The sequence below is a fragment of the Leuresthes tenuis genome, unplaced genomic scaffold (genome assembly GCF_036924035.1).
Source record: "Leuresthes tenuis unplaced genomic scaffold, fLeuTen1.0.hap1 SCAF_17, whole genome shotgun sequence".
NCBI lineage: Eukaryota > Metazoa > Chordata > Actinopteri > Atheriniformes > Atherinopsidae > Leuresthes > Leuresthes tenuis.
This window is the reverse complement of record NW_027325371.1, coordinates 31,083,064-31,102,520: the sequence shown is the minus strand read 5'-3', so window position 1 is coordinate 31,102,520 and position 19,457 is coordinate 31,083,064. Positions and strand designations below refer to the sequence as shown.

General features: G+C 39.7%; 1 protein-coding gene across 1 annotated transcript; it reads right to left on the bottom strand.

Annotated features, from left to right (window-relative positions):
• Positions 1 to 5,353: 5,353 nt before the first annotated feature.
• On the bottom strand, positions 5,354 to 18,904 carry LOC140273191 (homeobox protein Hox-B9a-like). The gene is made up of 2 exons (XM_072368706.1): positions 18,292 to 18,904; positions 5,354 to 5,589 (listed from the first exon to the last, which is right to left on the bottom strand). Exons 1-2 carry the CDS (start codon positions 18,902 to 18,904, stop codon positions 5,354 to 5,356), a joined length of 849 nt encoding a protein of 282 aa, XP_072224807.1.
• Between the last annotated feature and the right edge of the window lie 553 nt (positions 18,905 to 19,457).

Below are 19,457 nucleotides of genomic sequence, written 5' to 3'. Positions count from 1 at the left end.
CAGATAGAGAATTAGAGATACTTGATCCATTGTCATTCAAATACCATACACAGAACAAAAGATCTGCAGAAGGCCACCCTTCCTCAGTCTGGTTGTGCGAGAGTCATCTTCCTTGTTTCCATGTTGCTGCCATTTGCTTTCTCAGTGAGAGTTTCTCTAAAGTGACTTGTGATGGCTTTGTATTGTAAACTGGTGCTCTGTACTTTAAATTGAATCTTATCTTCTTTATTTGTAATGTTAACCTAAAGGGAAAATAATTCACAAACTATGAATGTACCAGCTTTGTAAGCTTTGTACCAGAGAGTTTTGACAAAAAAATTAAAGCTGAGGAAATATCCGAGCAAAAGGAAATTGAAGGCAGTACCGGGTTATGTACTGATATGATCACACTCCAACAAGACTTTTTATATTATAAACCTGATGAAGCACATTTCATTTTGGAATTATAAAAACAAAAAGTACCTTTTATACTCTGCATATGGCAATGTACACATGCAAAACCTCTCTTCTATTCCATGTCTCTTAAGAAGAAGATTCCAGATATAATAAGTATCAAAGGAACCCGCACCAACTGCATGCTGCACATGGTAGCACACATTGCTTACCCTCCCTGGGACAGCAGGCTTGCAGCTGGAAAGCAGGAGACTCCACCCCTGTTATATTTCAGAGTGGCATCAGTAGTCATCTTCAGCATACAAGCCTTTGCAAAAATGATGGAATTACCAAACTTCAGGGGTGTTTATTTAGCTTTATTATTTTGTAAATAAAATCAACAAAAAAAAGTTTGTTTTTTTAATCGTTGAATATTCTGGCTTTGTAAAATATACCTCAAAATCATTTTTAAATTATTGTAATTTCTTGCTTTGTTTTTAGAGAGAAAAAAATATGGAACACTTTGCGATTTGCATTTCGAAAAAATGCCCAAGTCTTAATATTCACAAATGTGCAGCTAAGAATGTAGAGCTTCACAAACACCTGTCTGATATGCAGGAAACATGGCCCAACAAGACAGTTGTCAGTGGACAGAAAGGAGAGTTGCTCCCAATCAGCTGTTTAAAATTTGGAGCAAGTAGAATCAAGATGGAGATTTTTTTAAAGTAAAGCACACAGGAAGAGAAATATATCAAAAGGCCAGGACAGAAAAGCAGCACATTTCCCCAATCACCGGGTTGGGTTGGTGTCGAGTAAAGGACGGCTCGGTGATACTGGATGATAATGCATCTTGCCTCAGAGCAAAGACACTTCAAACTTTTCTTTAGGAAAGACATATCAACTCAATGACATGGCCAGGAAACACAAATCTGATTTTGTGGTGGAAAGTGAAAAAAAAATGCTTCATGACAAGGCTCCATTTTGCAAAGTTTATCTGTCAACTGCTGTACAAAAACAATGGAACGGGATAGAAAAATAATTTTACTTTTCATTAGTGAAGTCTGTTAGAATCTGTCAGATTTTTTTCTTCTTCTTCTTCTTTTTCTTCTTCTCACAATCAGGTATTTTGATGACTTTTCCTCTACTTCATCTGAAAAAAACATTTTTTTTTCTGTCTCTTCATGTAATCAATGCTCATAGTGTGTTTGTTAGAATGAAGTCCTGAAACAACAAACGGTTATGCACAGTTTGAAACAACTAGGAAAAAAATAAAGCGGGGTGGAGTGGAAGTGGAGGAATATGGATCCTTAACATCAGTATTTCTAAAATCCTAGCTATGCCCTGCTTACAAACTTTGTTACAAACAACATGAGCAGTGTTTGACATTTTGAAATGTACAACCTGTAAAGATGCTAATGCTATTGACACTAGTTTGGTCAGAAACTGTTTTTAAGGCGGTACTGTAGAGCAGTGTCAAGCCCTCTTTTGTATGAAAAACAAAAAGGACATTTTTACTTCTTCTCCTCAGTTGCACTTTTTAGATAATTTCACTGTAACTTTAAGAAAAACAAAAAGAAACACCTTGTAGCTTTAATCAGAGAAAAACAGAGGAACCGCAAAAGGCTTCACAGGCTGCTAATGGACGGATGACGACGCTTCCGATGAATGCACCCATCCTCCGTGTGTGTGTGTGTGTTGGGGGCTGTTTATTGGTTTATGATAGTCTTTTGGTGTTGCAGCCAGACGGACGCCATTTCCTTGTGTATTACTGAAGAGACACATATTTGAAACACATGCTGGCTCATTTGATTCTTTCTCATTCTCTCCCACTCTTTCGCCTTTGTGTGTGTGTATTCATTTGTCCCACAGACATTCTGGAGATTAACGAAAAGAAGAAATGAATGACAGGGTTATTGTCTGTGAACCTATACATTGCAATGTCACTTTCAAAACCAAAAAAAATTTAAAATTTCCTAAAAAAAACAAACAAAAAAAACAAGTTTAATTAGCAGCGATAGCAGCAACACAAACGAACAAAGCAGGATCATAAAGTCTCATCTTTAATGGGAATCCGGAACGAGCATCAACAGTGTCATCGCACAAAGTAAGAAAAGACACTGCAGAGAAGAGAAGAGGAAAACATTCAAGGGATTTGAACCGAGGAACAGAATGGAGGTTTCCCGCTCGTTAATAATGCCTCTCACTGTGACCACATGCTTTGGATTTGTCTCGTTAAAAGTCAGAAGGGAAGGGAGGGAGTGACTTCTAGCGCTGCATCCATATTTATAAGCAGCAAACCTCCTCAAAAAGTGTTTCTCCTTTCATGAGAGAAAACTTTAGGACACGAAGCGGGATGAAGTCAGAAGGGGAAGAAAGAAACCATCAATAATTCAAAAAAGTTCTGGAAGCTTCGCTTAATTTTAGTCAAGCTTCCCCTCTTCTCTGCTGCAATATACCAACAAAATCTAAGTCATTACTGATCACAATTAACAAATCAGGGACACAAAGAACTTATTGAACTGACATCAGAAAATATCATTCAAACTACTCAGCACAGAAAACAAGATCTAAAAAGCAAGCAGACAAATACAATAATCTATATTACAGTAAGATACCAAGTGGACAAAACAATATTCAGCATATTCAACTAATTCCAGTAAGAAAGACGATGTTACTCACTACAATAAATTACAAATATTTCCAAAGGATATTTTTTCTATCATTTTCAGTAACAGTAAGCATAGTCTTACATTCCGATAGATTCAGCGCACAAGAGAAAATCAAAGAAATGAAGTCTTTAAAAAGGCAAATGACTTGAGGCATGCGCAAACCGCGTAAACATTTCATGTGTAAACAGGGCATTTGATGTTGCTTACTGAAAAATGTTGCTGTTATTAAATATGATTTGACGTAAAACAGGAGGCATTAGCCATGTAAGGATGCGTATATACCCCCACCCTCCATCTTTCGCTCCGTCATACTCCCTTACACGCGCGCAACGTTTAGAAACACACATACCAAGGTATCTATTGACCTATATTTTACAATACGTCCATAAAACTGCCACCGGACGCCACTTGAGTTGGCAAGGCCAACACTTCAGATAATGCCAGTGACAGGTAGAGGCAGACCAGCCGACGCGGTCTCTTTATGTTTTAACTCCCAGGATCAATGAGATTTTACTGAAGTATAAGCAGACAATTGTCAGAGCTGGTAAATGTAGAAACGAGTGCAAAAACAAATAGTGCGGGAATATAATGGCTGGTGGTAGATGACTAAACTTGAAATAGAACATTAAGGAACAACAGTTGAAAAATTACAAATCGTGTGGCCTAAATTCATGTGATAAACATTTGATCACATCAAGGAATGTCGCTCTTTCTACCCAATTTGCGTTGAAATAGCCCTTGTGCACGCTTTCAGTCCCTAACATGAAAGAGAGCTGCCTTGCATAGCAGATAATACAAAACATATAGAAGGCCTGTAGAAACATACCCAAGCAACGCCAAGTGACATATTGAATAAAGATGTCTTGATGGTAGTGAGGTATTTTTTGTCTGCAGGGAGAAAACAGAGACTGAAACGAAAGGTCATTTAATAGAATATGCAAACATGGGCAATTTGTACATTTTAAAAAAAAGTTTGTTGCTGTTAAAATATCTAATGCTTCTTTAGAACATGCAATGCTATTTGATAATAGGCCACCAAAACTCCGTGGGATGTTTATAGCGGGGTGACAAGTGTACTCCACCGATCGGAGGCAACACAAGAGCAATTATGCTCGAAGTTTAATTTGTATACAATAGGCGTGAAGAATGCAACGTGGTTCTTAATGCAACGTGTACTCTAAGAAAAGCAGGATTAATTCTGGGCACATGTGTCGCGGATGAGACGAGATGACGCAAGCAGCAGTTGAACCGTCACAGCGCAAACATATGAGAAGATTCATGATATCGACAGTAGTCTAATCGTATCCCCGACTGATGAGCTTGGTTAATAACCCTGCTGCCACCACTGGATGCTCGTCCATTGGGCGCTTTCTAATTACATCATGCAATCAGTGAGAAAATATAGGAGAAAGTAAGAATAAGCACCATTCTGATTGTGAACGCCCATCCACTCCTTGCTCTCATTAACGGCTACATGAAATTCCGGTTTCAGCACCCCGTAAGCTTCTGTTGAAGCCAATTATGAAATAAATAAATAATAGCGGTGCTTGAGAGAAATGAAAATCTCTTTTTTTCCCACCGCTTTCACCTTTATTACATCATCAGATATGCTAGCTCTTTTTTCTTTTATGATGTAACAAAACATCTAAACCTGATCTGATATAGCACAGAATGGACCAAAAACAAGCAATCACTTTAAAGAAGATACCCAAGATGAATTGTTGTTAAACTACTCAATTTTATCGCCCTCTATTCCTCCAAATTCAATTCATTCCAACGTTTCAGTCTTCAGCCATCCCACTGAAAATCATACTTTCTTGAGACTTCAGTTTTGTCTTCGTTCTAAGGGATCAATGAAAAAAAAAATAGGACAGCCGTGGCGCAGGAGAACGATCCTCCGCCAACTGGAGGTCGGTGGTTCTCCGTCGGTCCACTTTTCAAATTGTCTTTGGTCAAAACCAATGTTCCTGTTATTGATTTGCACAATGCACTAAAATTAATAGCCAACATTGTATGGATGTGAGAATGTGGTTTATACTGTGTAACGCTTTAAGGTTTTAAGAAAAGCGTTATATAAATGCGGTCCACATAACATACCATTTGACACCTTTTGATAGATTGATGTGAATGTAATAGAGCTCATGTGAGAGTACAAAACAGATACAAAGAATCAGCTCATTTGTGTACACTTTTGGAATTCAAGGGAGGATTTTCTTTATACGAGACAAGGCCTAATGGATCATCTACATGGTATGACTGTGCACGTGTGTTTAACTGTGCCGATGCACACATATGTGTGCACGCAATTTCCTCTAATCCTTAGGCTGGTCCTTGCTCTGTTTCTTCATTTTCATTCTCCTGTTCTGGAACCAAATTTTAACCTGCCGCTCTGTCAGGTTAAGCGCTCGAGCCACCTCATGCCGCCGGTCCCGCGTGAGGTACATGTTGAACAAGAACTCCTTTTCTAGTTCTAGGGTCTGGTATTTTGTGTATGGGCACCGCTTTTTTCTGGAAGACCGGGCATGAAGCCAGTTGGCCGAAGGATCATCTGTTAAAAAAGAAAGAGAAGAAAAAAGAAAAGTAAGACAGGTAAGGCAAATAAAAGTGTAGTCTGTAACTTTCTTTCTTTCTTTCTTTCTTTCTTTCTTTCTTTCTTTCTTTCTTTCTTTCTTTCTTTCTTTCTTTCTTTCTTTCTTTCTTTCTCTCTCACAATGGATTTGTGTGTAGATTTGACTTCACAGAAGACAAACGGTCAGTTCTTTCTAATTTGGCGCATGTAAAATGAACAGATCAGTTAACATGTCTATACAGGCAACGGATGAAATGGTGATAACAAACTGATCTGATTAAAAAAAAAAATTCAGTTATGCTTAAAGCAATTGGTGGACCTGTGTCTAAACTTGAGTCTAAGCTAAAGAAAGAAAAAAAAAGCCAAACACAGCAAATAAAGAGCAGTCGTGTCTAAAACAGGTTTTTATTCTGAGATGCCCTTCATTTTCAGCTCAAAGCAAAAAAGATACTAATGTTTGGAACAAATAGAAGACTTCATTGCTAATTAAAGCAAGACAACGTGTAGTCTGGATCTCCAGCTAAATCATATTTTAAGACAATATAATAGATTTATAAAATGGAAAAGATTATTTCCCTCAGTGATAAGAAACACATAGATGTCGCCTACAGAAAGTTACACACACACACATTAGCTTGTTTTGTCACCATTGGCATTCCATAGCCCATATCCTAATCCTGACCATCACAGCTGAATTGCTAACCCAGACCAAAGGAAAATGTTTTACAGGCATAATATTGTTTTTATTGTTTTCTTTTTTGTGTGAACATAATTACATTGCCTCCGTCACCTCACCCCCTCTGCTTGCTCCAATATGTCTCTGAATGTCTGGCAGTAAAGAGATTAGAATATCAAGTTAATCTTTAAGATTTCATTACACCTTTATAAATGTAATTTGATCTCCACATCACGGAATTTACTCTTCTTTAAAAATAGTTCCTCAATAACTTTTATCATAACAAAATACATTATATGCTGTTTACAAAAAAACTTGTTTTTGCTACATTTTGCCTATAAGATCAAAGAAACTATAAGTGACAGGGTACTCTGAAGGATTTGTCTAATAATTAGCTCTATGGTACCTCATTTCAAATTTCTGAAGCTCCAGTGTAATGAGAGAAAACAGTGATATAAATTATGTATTTATTATGTAACTTTGTGGTTACTTTAATTTCAAATGGAAATCACAGCATGAGAAGTATAATCAGGGCTTCCAGATATTCATTTTTCTGACAAAGAGAAAATTATGAATGATCTTTTTTTGTTTGGTCTAACTTGTTTTCCAGGCAACTAACCTCTCTTATAAATACCTTTCAATGACACTGCCATTTTTAAAGCTTTCAGATCAGTGTAAATAACTGGGAATCCTGTTTTGAGACATATTGGCTTGGCTGAAGATTTAAAGCTTGGGTATTTCTTCTTCCCCTTGCAGGGAACTAAAAAGTAGAACATAGCTCTCTGCACGTGCTCCGTGGTGCCTCGGACTGACATGTAATGGTGTTTTGCTGCCACTTGGGGACAGCCTGACAAAAATGTGGAACAATCTGAGCTGTGGTGATGGTCCTTTAGCTTTGCTCTGCTGTTGCAACAACAGAGGTCATAATGGACAGCAATTTGCTTTGTCCCTCCAACATCTCATGTTTTGTCGTTACATCGGCTGCAATGCGCCGGCCTTATTGACAACAAGTCTGTGTAGCTCTCAATTTTGTTCGTAGCTGATATGATTATATGTAATTTTTAGTTTTTATATCAACTTTTTTAGTGATTTTTAGCAATCTGCTTTTTACTTACATTTTGTTTTATTTTCATTTATTTTTTTTGACAATGTGCACTGCTACCAGTACTAGAGCACTGTACACAAGAGAAGAAAGCGGAATTAAACATCCAATTCTGACCGAGCTGAAAAAAACTGTACCGTGGATGCAGAGCTGGAGCAAAACTAAAGGCAAAGAGGGACAACAGGAGGTGGAGGTACCTCGCTACCTAACAAGTGTGATGAGCTAGAGGCGCTTGTGTGAAACCAATGGCAGAATAAGGAGAGCAGTTTGATCTGTCTGTCTGAGTCCTGGCTGAACGACAACACACTAGACTCATGTGTGGACATACCCGGCTTCACAGCCGTATGAGCTGATCATAACCAGAGTACGAGCGGTAAGCGGAAAGGCGGGGGTATTATCCTGTTTTTTAATCAGAGATGGGTTAACCCCCACAATGTGACCGTTAAGGAGAGGATATGTTGTCCAGACATTGAACTGCTGTCAGTTGGTTTCCGTGCGTTCTATGCGCCCAGAGAGTTCCCATATACAGTCGTCATCGTAGCTTACATTCCATTGAGGGCAGCACCGACAACGGCGTGTGACGTCATCCATGACGCCGTTGCTAGAATACAGACCCAGCATCCGGAGGCATTCACTGCCATCACAGAGGATTTCTTTATCCTCCTGCCTGACTGGCTTTGTACAGTATGTGGACTGTAAGACACGTGGAGAAAAGATATTAAATCTATTTTATGCTACAAGGCAGTAGATCTGATCACAGTGTGGTCTATCTACAACCCACATACAGACCTTGTGTACTAAGTCTTTGTGTGTACAAAGACTTCCTGTTACTACCAGATCTTTCAGGAAGTGGTCACCAGAGGCTAGTGATGCATTGAGAGACTGCTTTGATGTCACAGACTGGGCTGTACTGCTGGAGGAAGAAGAAATGGACACTGACATGGACAGGAGGGTCAGCACCATCACAGGCTACATTAACTTCTGTAGAGACACTGTGATTCCAGTGAGGACTGTAAGGTTCTATCCTAATAATAAACCATGGATCAGCAGTGACATCAAAGACACCCTGAACCAGAAAAAGATGGTGTTCCAGAATGCGGATGGAGAAAGGCGTAGGAATGTACAACAGGAGCTATCCAGGCCTCCTGAGCCCAGCTGCACCTTCACATCTGTGGCTGCTCCCACCACCTGGCCTCCTCAGTTCAGCTGCACCTCCACCTCTGCAGCAACTCCCACCACTTACCCTCCTCTGTCCAGCTGCACCCCCATCTCTAAAATTTGCAGTGACATCATTCCTGTCATCATCCCTCCGTTACAACCTCTTTGGAGTTAAGCTCAGGAGACTTCAGTCAGGGAGGGCTGCAGGCCCAGATGGAGTCTGTCCAAGGCTTCTGAGGGACTGTGCTGGTCAACTAGTAGTCATTAGGCTCAGTTCATAGGCTCTTCAATATGATCCTTCAGATGGAAAAAGTCCCAGTGCTGTGAAAAACTTCTTGTCTCATACATTGTGGAGCTGAATGACTACAGACCGGTGGCTTTGACATCTCATATCATGAAGACCTTGGAGAGACTCCTTGTTCGTTGCATGAGATGGCAGGTTGCTGAGGATCTTGACCCCCTCCAGTTTGCCAACCAGAAACACATGGAAGACGCGATTCTGTACATGCTGCATCGGGCATATGCTTGTCTGGATGTGCCTGGTTCATATGTGAGAATCCTGTTCTTTGACTTCTCCAATACCTTCAACACCATACGGCCTCCCATACTGAAAGACAAGCTTCTAGGTACAGGTGTAGCCCCCTCCCTGACATTGTGGATTATAGACTATTTGACTGCCAGACCACAGTATGTGAGGATGGGGAGATGTGTTTCTGGAACACTAGATTGCAGTACTGGGGCACCGCAGGGTACCGTTTTGGCTCCTTTTCTTTTCACCCTGTACGTATCAGACTTCAGGTACAACTCAGAGTCCTGCCACATACAGAAATATTCTGATGATACGGCTGTTGTGGCATGTGTGCGCGGTGGACAGGAGAAGGCGTACAGGGACCTTGTGGAGTCCTTCTATGACTGGACCAAAAATAGCTTTTTGCTCCTGAACACTATCAAAACCAAAGAGCTGGTGGTAGACTTCAGGAGATCTAAAACTCCATACCAGTTAGTCTGCATTGATGGAGGGGAGATAGAGTCTGTTCAGACCTGCAAATACCTGGGGGTGGTGCTGGATAATAAACTGGAGTGGTCTGCCATCATAGAAGCAGTGTACAGGAGGGGCCAGAGCCGTCTCTTCTTCCTGAGATGACTCGGGTCCTTCTATGTCTGTCGTGATAACATATGTATGTTTTCTCACACTATCATTGAGAGTGCACTGTTCTATGCTGTTGTCTGCTGGGGAAGTTGCACTACGGACAAAAACTGTAGGCACCTGAACAAACTGGTAAAAAAGGCCAGTTCTGTTGTAGGCAGAAGACTAGATCCTCTAAGTGCTGTGGTGGAGCAACGGATGAGGAGGAAACTGTATTCTGTGTTGGAGAATAATAAACATCCTCTCCACAGCATCCTGGCAGGTCAGAGGAGCAGCTGCAGTGAGAGGCTCATCTCACTGCGCTGCAGGACTGAGAGGTTCAGGAGGTCCTTTGTCCCCACAGCCATAAGGCTTTTTGATAGTGACTGCTGACATGTTCTTCTCAAATTTATTTGTTTTGTCATTGATTATTATTATTGTTGTTGTCTAGTATGCAATCATTGTAAATATTTATAATCTTTTGAGCTACTCGACTAATTTGAATTAATTGAATTAAAAGTATTTTAAAGTATTTATCTATTCTATTTCTATTCTACTCTATCGGTCCTTTTTCTTGAGATCAGGTCACTGATACAACAGGTCTGGGAGGGAAACTTAGACATCCGTCTCTTAAGCCATATTCTCCAGCCCCTCCTGGGGGATCAAGAGACATTCCCAGTCCAGAGAGTTTAAACGTTCCATCCAGCATGTTTTGGGTCTGCTACCAATTGAACTTGTCTGAAAAACCTTTAAAGGGAGGCGACCTGGAAGCATCTTAATCGTATGATTAGGAGGCATCTGCCTGAACCACCTCAGATGACTCCTTTCAATGCTCTTCTAGATGCTCACGCTTCTCATTTTTTATCTGATATGAGCCCAGCCACAGTCTGAAGGAAACCCATTTTAGCCTTTTGAATCTGCAATCTCATTTGTTCTGTTATTATCCTTATCGTGTGATAAGGCCTCACGGAGTCCAACACACACCTTAAACAAGCTCGACTTCGTGCCAAGGATGCACACACAACTCTTGCTTTGGTGATACGGGGACCTTATAGTCTGCAGCACTGAGTCAGATATCCCACACTCATGCTGTACCCTTCACGGAATCCATTGTGGAACATGGTTATATGCCTACAAATAACATGTAGACTGAATGGTCAAGACAACCAAATAACACCCAGAGCCTTTAGCACCTTGGGGAAAAATCCCATCCATTCTTAGCATCCTACCTCCCTGCAGCTTTTTAACAGCTTCAGAAACCAATGCAAAGGTAATGAGTGACTCTTCTCGAATTCCCAAGCTCAAGTCTTGCAAGTCTTTTGCAACCATCAATGCTACAGCCCTTTAGCCATGCTGTACCTTTTCCACTATTTCAGTTGACCTCAGGAGTACAAGGCCTTAATGGTCTTCTTCTTCAGCTTGATGGCTTCCCTTACTACCAGCGCACACCAGAAGGTCCTCTGATTACGACCCCAACAGCCAAAGATGGCCAAAAGTACTGTAATCCGCATCCACAATAGAGGCCCTGAAAATGGCTTACTTAGATTGCATCTCCACAACCTCCCCTGGTCGTTAACTGTGCCGATGCACACATATGTGTGCACGCAATTTCTCCTGTTGTTCATTGAAGAAGTCACAGACAGAGACCTTCACCAGATGTTCCCATTTAACACTCATTTTGGACTTTCCAGGTCTGTCCGGCAGTCTCCCCTGACATTAGATCTAACACACCACCAGGTGATAAGCAGGTGACAGCTCCGCCCCTTTCTTCACCCAAATGTTCAAGTATCTTGATGAATTGGGGGAAGTAGCTGATCATACAACTATAAATCAATCATTGAACATTGGCCTTAAGTGATCTGGTACCAACATAACTTTTGAATGATCTAATACATGCACCTTTGGTGTTCCTAAAGGACAGTCCATGACCACAATTCAGGCAGTCAATCAATATCTAGGGCAGCAAGGTGTTTAATCAGATATGACTGACATGTTCAGTTGCAATCTGATTAATGGAGAGCAGTGCTTGGGTGGAATAAAAGGACAATTAGAAAAACACCCGAAAGGAAGCCCTTTTCCTAGTTTTGACATCAACACAAATGTTTTCACTCGCAGATATTTGCAACTAGCCATGCAACACATAAAAAAAGCCCAGAGCTGGCTTTGTTGCGTTTCCATATATTTGAATAATTAAACATTTAAAACTATGCTAATCATTTCACGCTTGGAACAGACTCCAGTCAGTATAATCAACGAAGTGTAACCAATACTTGGATAAGATTGTACCCCAAAAAAATACTCCCATGTCATCTTTTCATGTAGGGAGTTACAGCCTAAATTTAAGTGTTTCAGTATTTTCCATGTTTCCTCAAAAAGGGAAGTGTGAAGGGTACTGAATAAATACAACAAGGGTCCCTTTTGATTCGTCCTGCTTGGACATGTGTTTTATCACTTCAACTCTTTATCATAGCATGATATCTATCTGTTCACAACAGCTTTCTCAAGTCACCCTGACAAGGGAACTTCCACATAAAGTAGGCTAGTAAACATTTGTTTTTGTTGCTTCATAAGTTGAAAAGGAACTGCGAATATGTCAAGTCCCAATTAAGTAAGGAAACAGCACAAATAAGGTTATGTATGTAATGTAAGCTCATCTGAACTGCAAAAGAGAAGACTTTACAGTTACTTGTTTCTTCAATTCATGTATATGAATAGATATGCATGCGCAATTATCCTTTTTTTATTTTTGAAAATTCTCTTAACCACAGTTCTGCTCCCCAGGAACTGCTCCAGTTCCTTCATGTTGGATGCATTATGCTGCTGTACATAAATCTATAAGTCATGCCACAGATTCTCAATTTGATTGAGGTTTTGGCTTTCTCAAGGCTATTCTGACACATTCATACCTCTTGAGAGCTGTTTCAGCAGATTGCTTAGGATCATTGTCCTGCTGGAAGGTGAACCTGTGTCCCAGTCTCATAACCGTGGAGGTTTTTCAAGAATTTCCCTGTATTTAGCATCATCTATCATTCCCTCAATCTTGCCCAGTTTCCTAGTCCCTGTTGATGAAAAACATCCCCCCAATATGCTGCAATAGCTATCATGTTTCACTGTGGGAATGGTGTTCTTGGGATAATGAGATAAGAGTGATAAGGTGATTTGTGCCAGACATAGCATTTTCTTTGATGGCCAAGAAGAGCCCTAATTGGAACAATGGCTTTTTCTCACCACTCTTTTGTAAAGCCAAACTTTGTGGAGCGCACATCTTATACTGGTCCTATGGACATATACATCAGTCCCTGCTGTGGAACTTTCCAGCTTCTTTGGGAAACCTTTGGTTTCTTTATTGCCTTTATTACCCCAATCTGTGAGTGTCAGTGCACTGTTCTCTCTTTAAGCAGGTTTGTTGTGGTGGCATAATCTCTCTATTTTGTGAGGATAGATTTATTTGTTGCTCCGCAGGATTGTCAAAGTTTCCAATATTTTTTTTCACAAAGTAACCCTGATTTGTACTTCTCCACATCATTGTCCCTGTCATGTTTGGAGAGCTTCCTGGTCTTTACAGTGTTGCGCTGTTGGTGGTGCCTCTTGATTAGCTGTGTTGCAGATTCTGGGATCTTTCAAAAACAGAAGTATATGTAATAAGATCATGTGACACTTGAACTGCACACAGATGGACCTTACTGAGCTAATTTTCTGACTTTTGAAGGTAATTAGTATCACTAGGACTTATTTAGGAACATGATAGAAAAGGAGGTGAATACATATGCATGCACAACTTTTTCCCTTCACCACTTCGTACTAATTTTTTAAATATTTTTTACATTAACCCCCCCCAATCCATTTGAATTACAGGTTGTAACACAAAAAAATAGGAAACAGGAGTGAATAATTTAGCAAGGTACTATATTGTTTCGAATGGTCAAAAAAGATTACTGTTTTGAATGAGTAATATGAGTGTGCAGAGATTACTAATAAATGCCTTACCTATCCACACGTGGTCTTCCTTTGCAACAAACAATACAAATTAGCATTACTGACTAAGGACCATGACTGTTTTTGGTTACACAATATGAGAACTTGAATACATATAAAGCAAGTATTGGTATGGATGTAAAAGATTTTACAATGAGAGTGAGAGGCCATGAAAATTGATAGACCTTACCATACTTCTCCCCTTTTCTTCCCACTAGACGAGCTGTAGTTAGCAACCATAATCATAAGATGTCCTTAGTATCCTTTGAAATCAATTTCTTTCAGCATAGAGGATTGATTACGTTTCACAGCAAAATATAATGTCTGGAAAAGAGGTAAATGCGTGTTTGTTTATTGGTAGAGGTGAGACAGGGGATTGTGCAGTTTTGACACTGTAAAATCGGTGCTTTGCATTCCTTTGGTGTACAATCGCCTCAAGGACCATTCATTACCCTCTGAGATACTCCACAACTATGTGTCAATCAAAATGACAAACAGGCAGAGGAGGTGGCAGAGATTGGTGTCTTGAGGTGCTGGTCAGTGTAATAGACTCTTTCCCGAAGGAGTGGGGGAAAAGAATGGATGCTGCCAGAAAGAGGAGAATACAGCCTTGTAGCTTATATGAGCTATTTTTTCTCTATTCTGTTTCCAGGTATAGTAGTGGCTGAACCAATGTCAAGTTTGGATGTACATTTGGATGAAAATGGCAGCAAAACTAGTATTATGTGCCTCCTCTTTTTCTCTTCTCACCCTCTCTTTGCAATTTCACAGTAATAGTTCCAGAAATTGACCTCACATACATCCCAAAGGCACGTTATTACATTTCCCAATTGTATTTTATCTACCCCTCACCCCATTCCAATACCCCTATCTACACAAACCCTTACACCCTATCTCTCCCATCCACCAACAGTAACTTGCCAATTAAAAGAGTTGTTCATCCGATAATATAACTTAATAAACTTCGGGGGTAATAACTTTCTCCCTCTACCCTCTAGCAGCACAGAGACTGAAGGGATCTTGTGGTTTATTCTGGATGGCCGCTCAGCACCCATAACACAAAGAGTAATCTGTTGCTGGCTGGTGTCTTTACTGAATGTTTTAAAAGGTAAGATTACAGTGATGTTATTCACAGGGCAGTGATATGACTGAATGTGTCAGGAAACTCAGCTTGAATCTGCCCTGCTGTTCACATATATTATGAAAGTACTTAATGTTATTTCGGTTATTTTCTCACTGAAAAGTTGGAGTCAGGGACAAACGTAAGCTTGGAGCCCAGACTGACAGCTTAGTATATCTAACAAACTACCTAGACCTCTTGAAACCTCTTACTTTTCAAATTTCTTGTCTTTGAAACTGGTCTTCACTTGATCAAAATTTGGATGTGGACAGTATTACAGTGATGTTGTTTAAAAAAATAGTATTCTGTTAGGAATGCTTCCCTGAATGCAAAATAATATGGGACTCTATCTTATTTAGCATGAGCATTTCATGGAAACTAACAAACTAGTTTGTAAAAAATATCAAGTTAATTTTGAAAACCACTAGGGTATCAAATAATGCTCACATTTTGTGATATTTAGCAGACTAACAGTTCATAAGTTCAAAGCTCTTAGAACAATTTTGCCAAAGTTGAAAGATAAAATGTTAAATCCATATCTGAGCGTATCTAGCAAGCTTGAATGATAAAATCAGAATCTGGGACAACAAGAAGACTCGTTTGCCAAAGAACAAGGCTGCAACCATGCAGCCTTCAATTGTCAAAATGTCAGAAGTTATTCTCTACAAAATAAATTATACTGTTCAGGTTTTTGTTGTTGGTCTAAATGTAAATTGTTGTGGTGAATTGTGCATCTTTTATTTTGAGGCTTAAAGTCCACATGAAATCAAACGGGATGAATAAATGTTTTTATTTGCTATATGTTGGCTTTTGCTCACTCTGGTGGTACCATGTTATGTTATTTTATCAAAAAGCTATGCATCCTAAATTAATTAAAATTTCTCGTCAAATTTTGACATGATAGGAAAACATGGTTTAGCATAGTTCGGTTCATTTTTATTTATATAGTGCCAAATCACAACCAATGTCATCTCAAGGCACTTCAAAGATATAGTCCTGTTAAACCACTTATAATTCAGTTGTAATACAAACAATAATAAACAGTAATCAATGTAATAAAGTAATCAATGTAATCAATGTAATACAATCAATGTAATACAAACAAAATTAAATTAATCAAAATACAAATTAGTCAAATTTATACAATGCCAATTTACAAAAAAAAAAGTTGTCTAGCTACAGAAACCATCAGATTGCATCAAAATATCTCTTCAATGCAGTTCCCTGTCCTGAACAGGTTAAAACATTTTTTGAAACCCATTTCCACGTCATAATTTGATAGATGTAATGTGAAGAATTTGTGCATCGTGAACCTGGCTACAATCTTTTACTTAATCTAAGCAGAAAATTTGGTTAATACTTGGTTCCTGATAATGTGGTTTTAGTTCCTAAACCTTACCAGGAAATTATTCTGCCTTAACCTAGCCAAGCAGTTGTCATGTAAACAGTGACTTGATAATAAGAAGGATGTGAAAAGATCACTTCCAAAAGTGTTTTTAAACTACAGTCTCGGGTCTGTGTGTCCTGGGATTTCCCCCAGCAGCCTTATCACTTATTTACAAGTGAACATAACAGAACTTTTTTTTATTGCATTTGCTCTTTGCATCAAATATTTCTGAGACCAGTGCAAAAGGCCAAAAGACATTTTTACCTGTATCAGAGCAGCCTTGGAGTGCTAACAAAATGTCTCCCTTGGTGTAGAAACAGTTGCTTATACAACATATGTTTTTTTTAAGTATTCTTGGTGCCATTTTACAGTTTATAATTTCTTGGAAAACAATACAGTGTTGATTGCTCATTAGGCAGGTGGAAATGTTGATGTTGATTCCAACCAAGTGCTTTGAGAAAAGGAATCGGTTCAAATTCAGTGTTGTGTGGTTGTATTTGAGGTCCTGGTTAGGATTAGGGCTAAGGGGTGAACAGAATTAGGTTAAAGTCAGGGTTAGCCAAGAATTGGTAATAGTTAAGATTAAGTTAGTCAATGCAATGTCCCAAACCTGGTCAAGTTTGTATGCATGCGTATGTATTTACTGCCAGTACAGTGATTACAGTGCTTATATCAATGTGTGTAGTGTAAATTGTATTGTCTCACTGAAAAGGCCACTCTGGGGGTTAAATTATATATCTCATGCATTTAAAGCAGACTGATAGATCACATACCTCCACGAGATTTATTGGACTTAGAGACCGCGGTTTTATATCAAGATGAGCAATTCGGGTCAAGTATTATTGCTATTACTACAACAGATGAAGAAAAATCTAACTATTATAACAGTAATGTGAAGCAGTGTGTATTTTAATTCAAAGGTAAATATCTATTCAGCTGCATTTGAATTAAATTAAAATAAATTTGAATTAACATTTTGAATTATAATTCGTTTTCTAAAAATTAGCCTCAGAATTTTTTTTTTATTTAAAATTAAATTCTCCAATGAATACACTCTGGCTTTTGAGTAGTGAAAAAAACTCAAAGTTGAACTCGTTTTTTTTTTGTTCAGCTACTATCAGATGCCGCAGCAGAATTTATACGACTCATTATGGATTTTTGGACTCCCTCTCCGATAAGAATCCAATACGAGTCCAAGTAACGACAGCTGGGCAAGTACAGTGCAGTTAGTCTCCACCGCAGACATACATATATATTTACGCTTACCGTCATTATTTTTTATGAAATCCAGTGAGAAAAGCAGTGGCTTTTGATTTTCCCAAATGCCACACATATACGCATATGTGTGACACTATTTGTGCGTCTACAGTCATATCTACACACCATCTAATGCAACCAACTTCCCCAAACAGAATGGTACAGCACATTTCCCAAAGATTTCATGGTAACACTCTTTAATGACAATTATAGCCTACTAATAAATTTGGAGATGAAGATGGGAAAATGTACTAAATCTGCTCTATTTATCCATTTACTGGTTCATAACTGATTGGGAGCAACTCTTTTACCGCTCCTTGAATTGATATGGAAATGAATATGGCCGGGAATTACGCATCAAAATATATAAGATGGTTTCATGCTATTATATTGACTGTTGCTACGGAATGCATCTAACTTTGCTCAGTACTGTCAGTCACGTTCAATTTGATTTATTGGACTGCAATGAAAATGTAACTTTAATACTGAGAAATGCAATTTTCCGTAAATTTTTGCCAACACTAAATAATGTGAATAGATATATATTATAGTTGTGTACTTATTCATATCGGCTGCTCATGTTATTTTGTCCATCATTCGCAGGGCATGTGTATCGCATTAGATATAAAATATACACAGAGGTGAGTTGAAGGTAAATTCACAGAATATGGTTGTTATGATTTTAATAAATACTTTTCCAAGCAGTCCATTACTAGAACAGTTGGTCGTGGAGATGCTAAGAGTAAAATCAAAGAGCAGGCGGTGGGGCACTTTAGCTCTCAGTCTCTTTGTTCTTGTTTTATGGCAGCATTAAAAGAAGTTACAGTCTCCTACTCCATTCTCCCTTCCCCACGTGTTATATCCTGTTTTGATAACTTACTTTGATCTTGTCCGTCTTTGTCTTCACTCCCTTCACAAACGTCCTTACTTTCTTCAAACCCTGGTCCCGGGATGGCTGTCGGATGGTGGCTCAGCTCACGCGCTGCCGTGGAAATCGACTGCAAGATGTATGTTGTGGTCTCATGCTGGTGCTGGCCACTGACTTTGACTGGGATTTCCCCGTCTTGATTTCCGAGCTGGGGCTCCAGTTTGACCTGCCCTGTTTGGCTCTGGCCCGGGACAGATTCGGAGTCGCGAGGAGCGCAGTTCAGCCATGAGCGTATGTACCTTGTATCTGTGGAGGGCAAATGCTGGGCAGGGATGTAAGGGTGGTAGACAACAGGAAGGCCACTGGCTCCGTGGTGCGGACTGAAAGGGCTCCAGGACGATGAAAAGACCGGAGACTTGGGCTGGAAACTGCAGGATGGATACGACTCGGAATGAGAATGTTCCGCGTGCGCAACGGCTACAGGCTGCCTTCTGTCCACGGCCGCAGCGGAATTGGAACCGGAATACTGGACGCCAGAAAAGCGAGCCGGGCCTGAGAGTTCATCACTTTCGTGATTTATAATGGAGTCCACGTAGTAGCTGCTCAAAGTCCCAGAAATGGACATTTTCTGACATAATCTGGAATACGCCGCGTAGTTTGCTAAATGGAAAACAAGAACAGAGACATTGTGAGATTTTCGTCACTCTCTTCTTCTCTCCACACCTCTCTCTTTCCCCTCTCTCTCTCTCTCTCTCTCTCTCTCTCTCTCTCTCTCTCTCTCTCTCTCTCTCTCTCTCTCTCTCTCTCTCTCTCTCTCTCTCTCTCTCTCCTGTCACCTCCTTCCCTCTACACAACTTACTCACTGAAAGCGAGAAAAACAATGTCTAACCTACAGCTCCGTACTGTGAGCGAGGATTTTCGGGTCTGTACGCGAGGCGCAATCTCACTGGCCGGAACTTTACTTGGGGCATGAAAAGCGTCATTCTAGCGTAAATATATCCTGCAACAACCCCCCCCCCCGCACACACACACACACACACATTTCCTCTCTCTCTTTGTCACCTCTATATCCCGCCCTCATATTACGTTGTTTTGTTACATGCAAAACTTAAAAGTTTCCTTATTGCTGGTGTTTGTAAGTCACCTATCACCATCATTTCACTGGACATACTATGCAA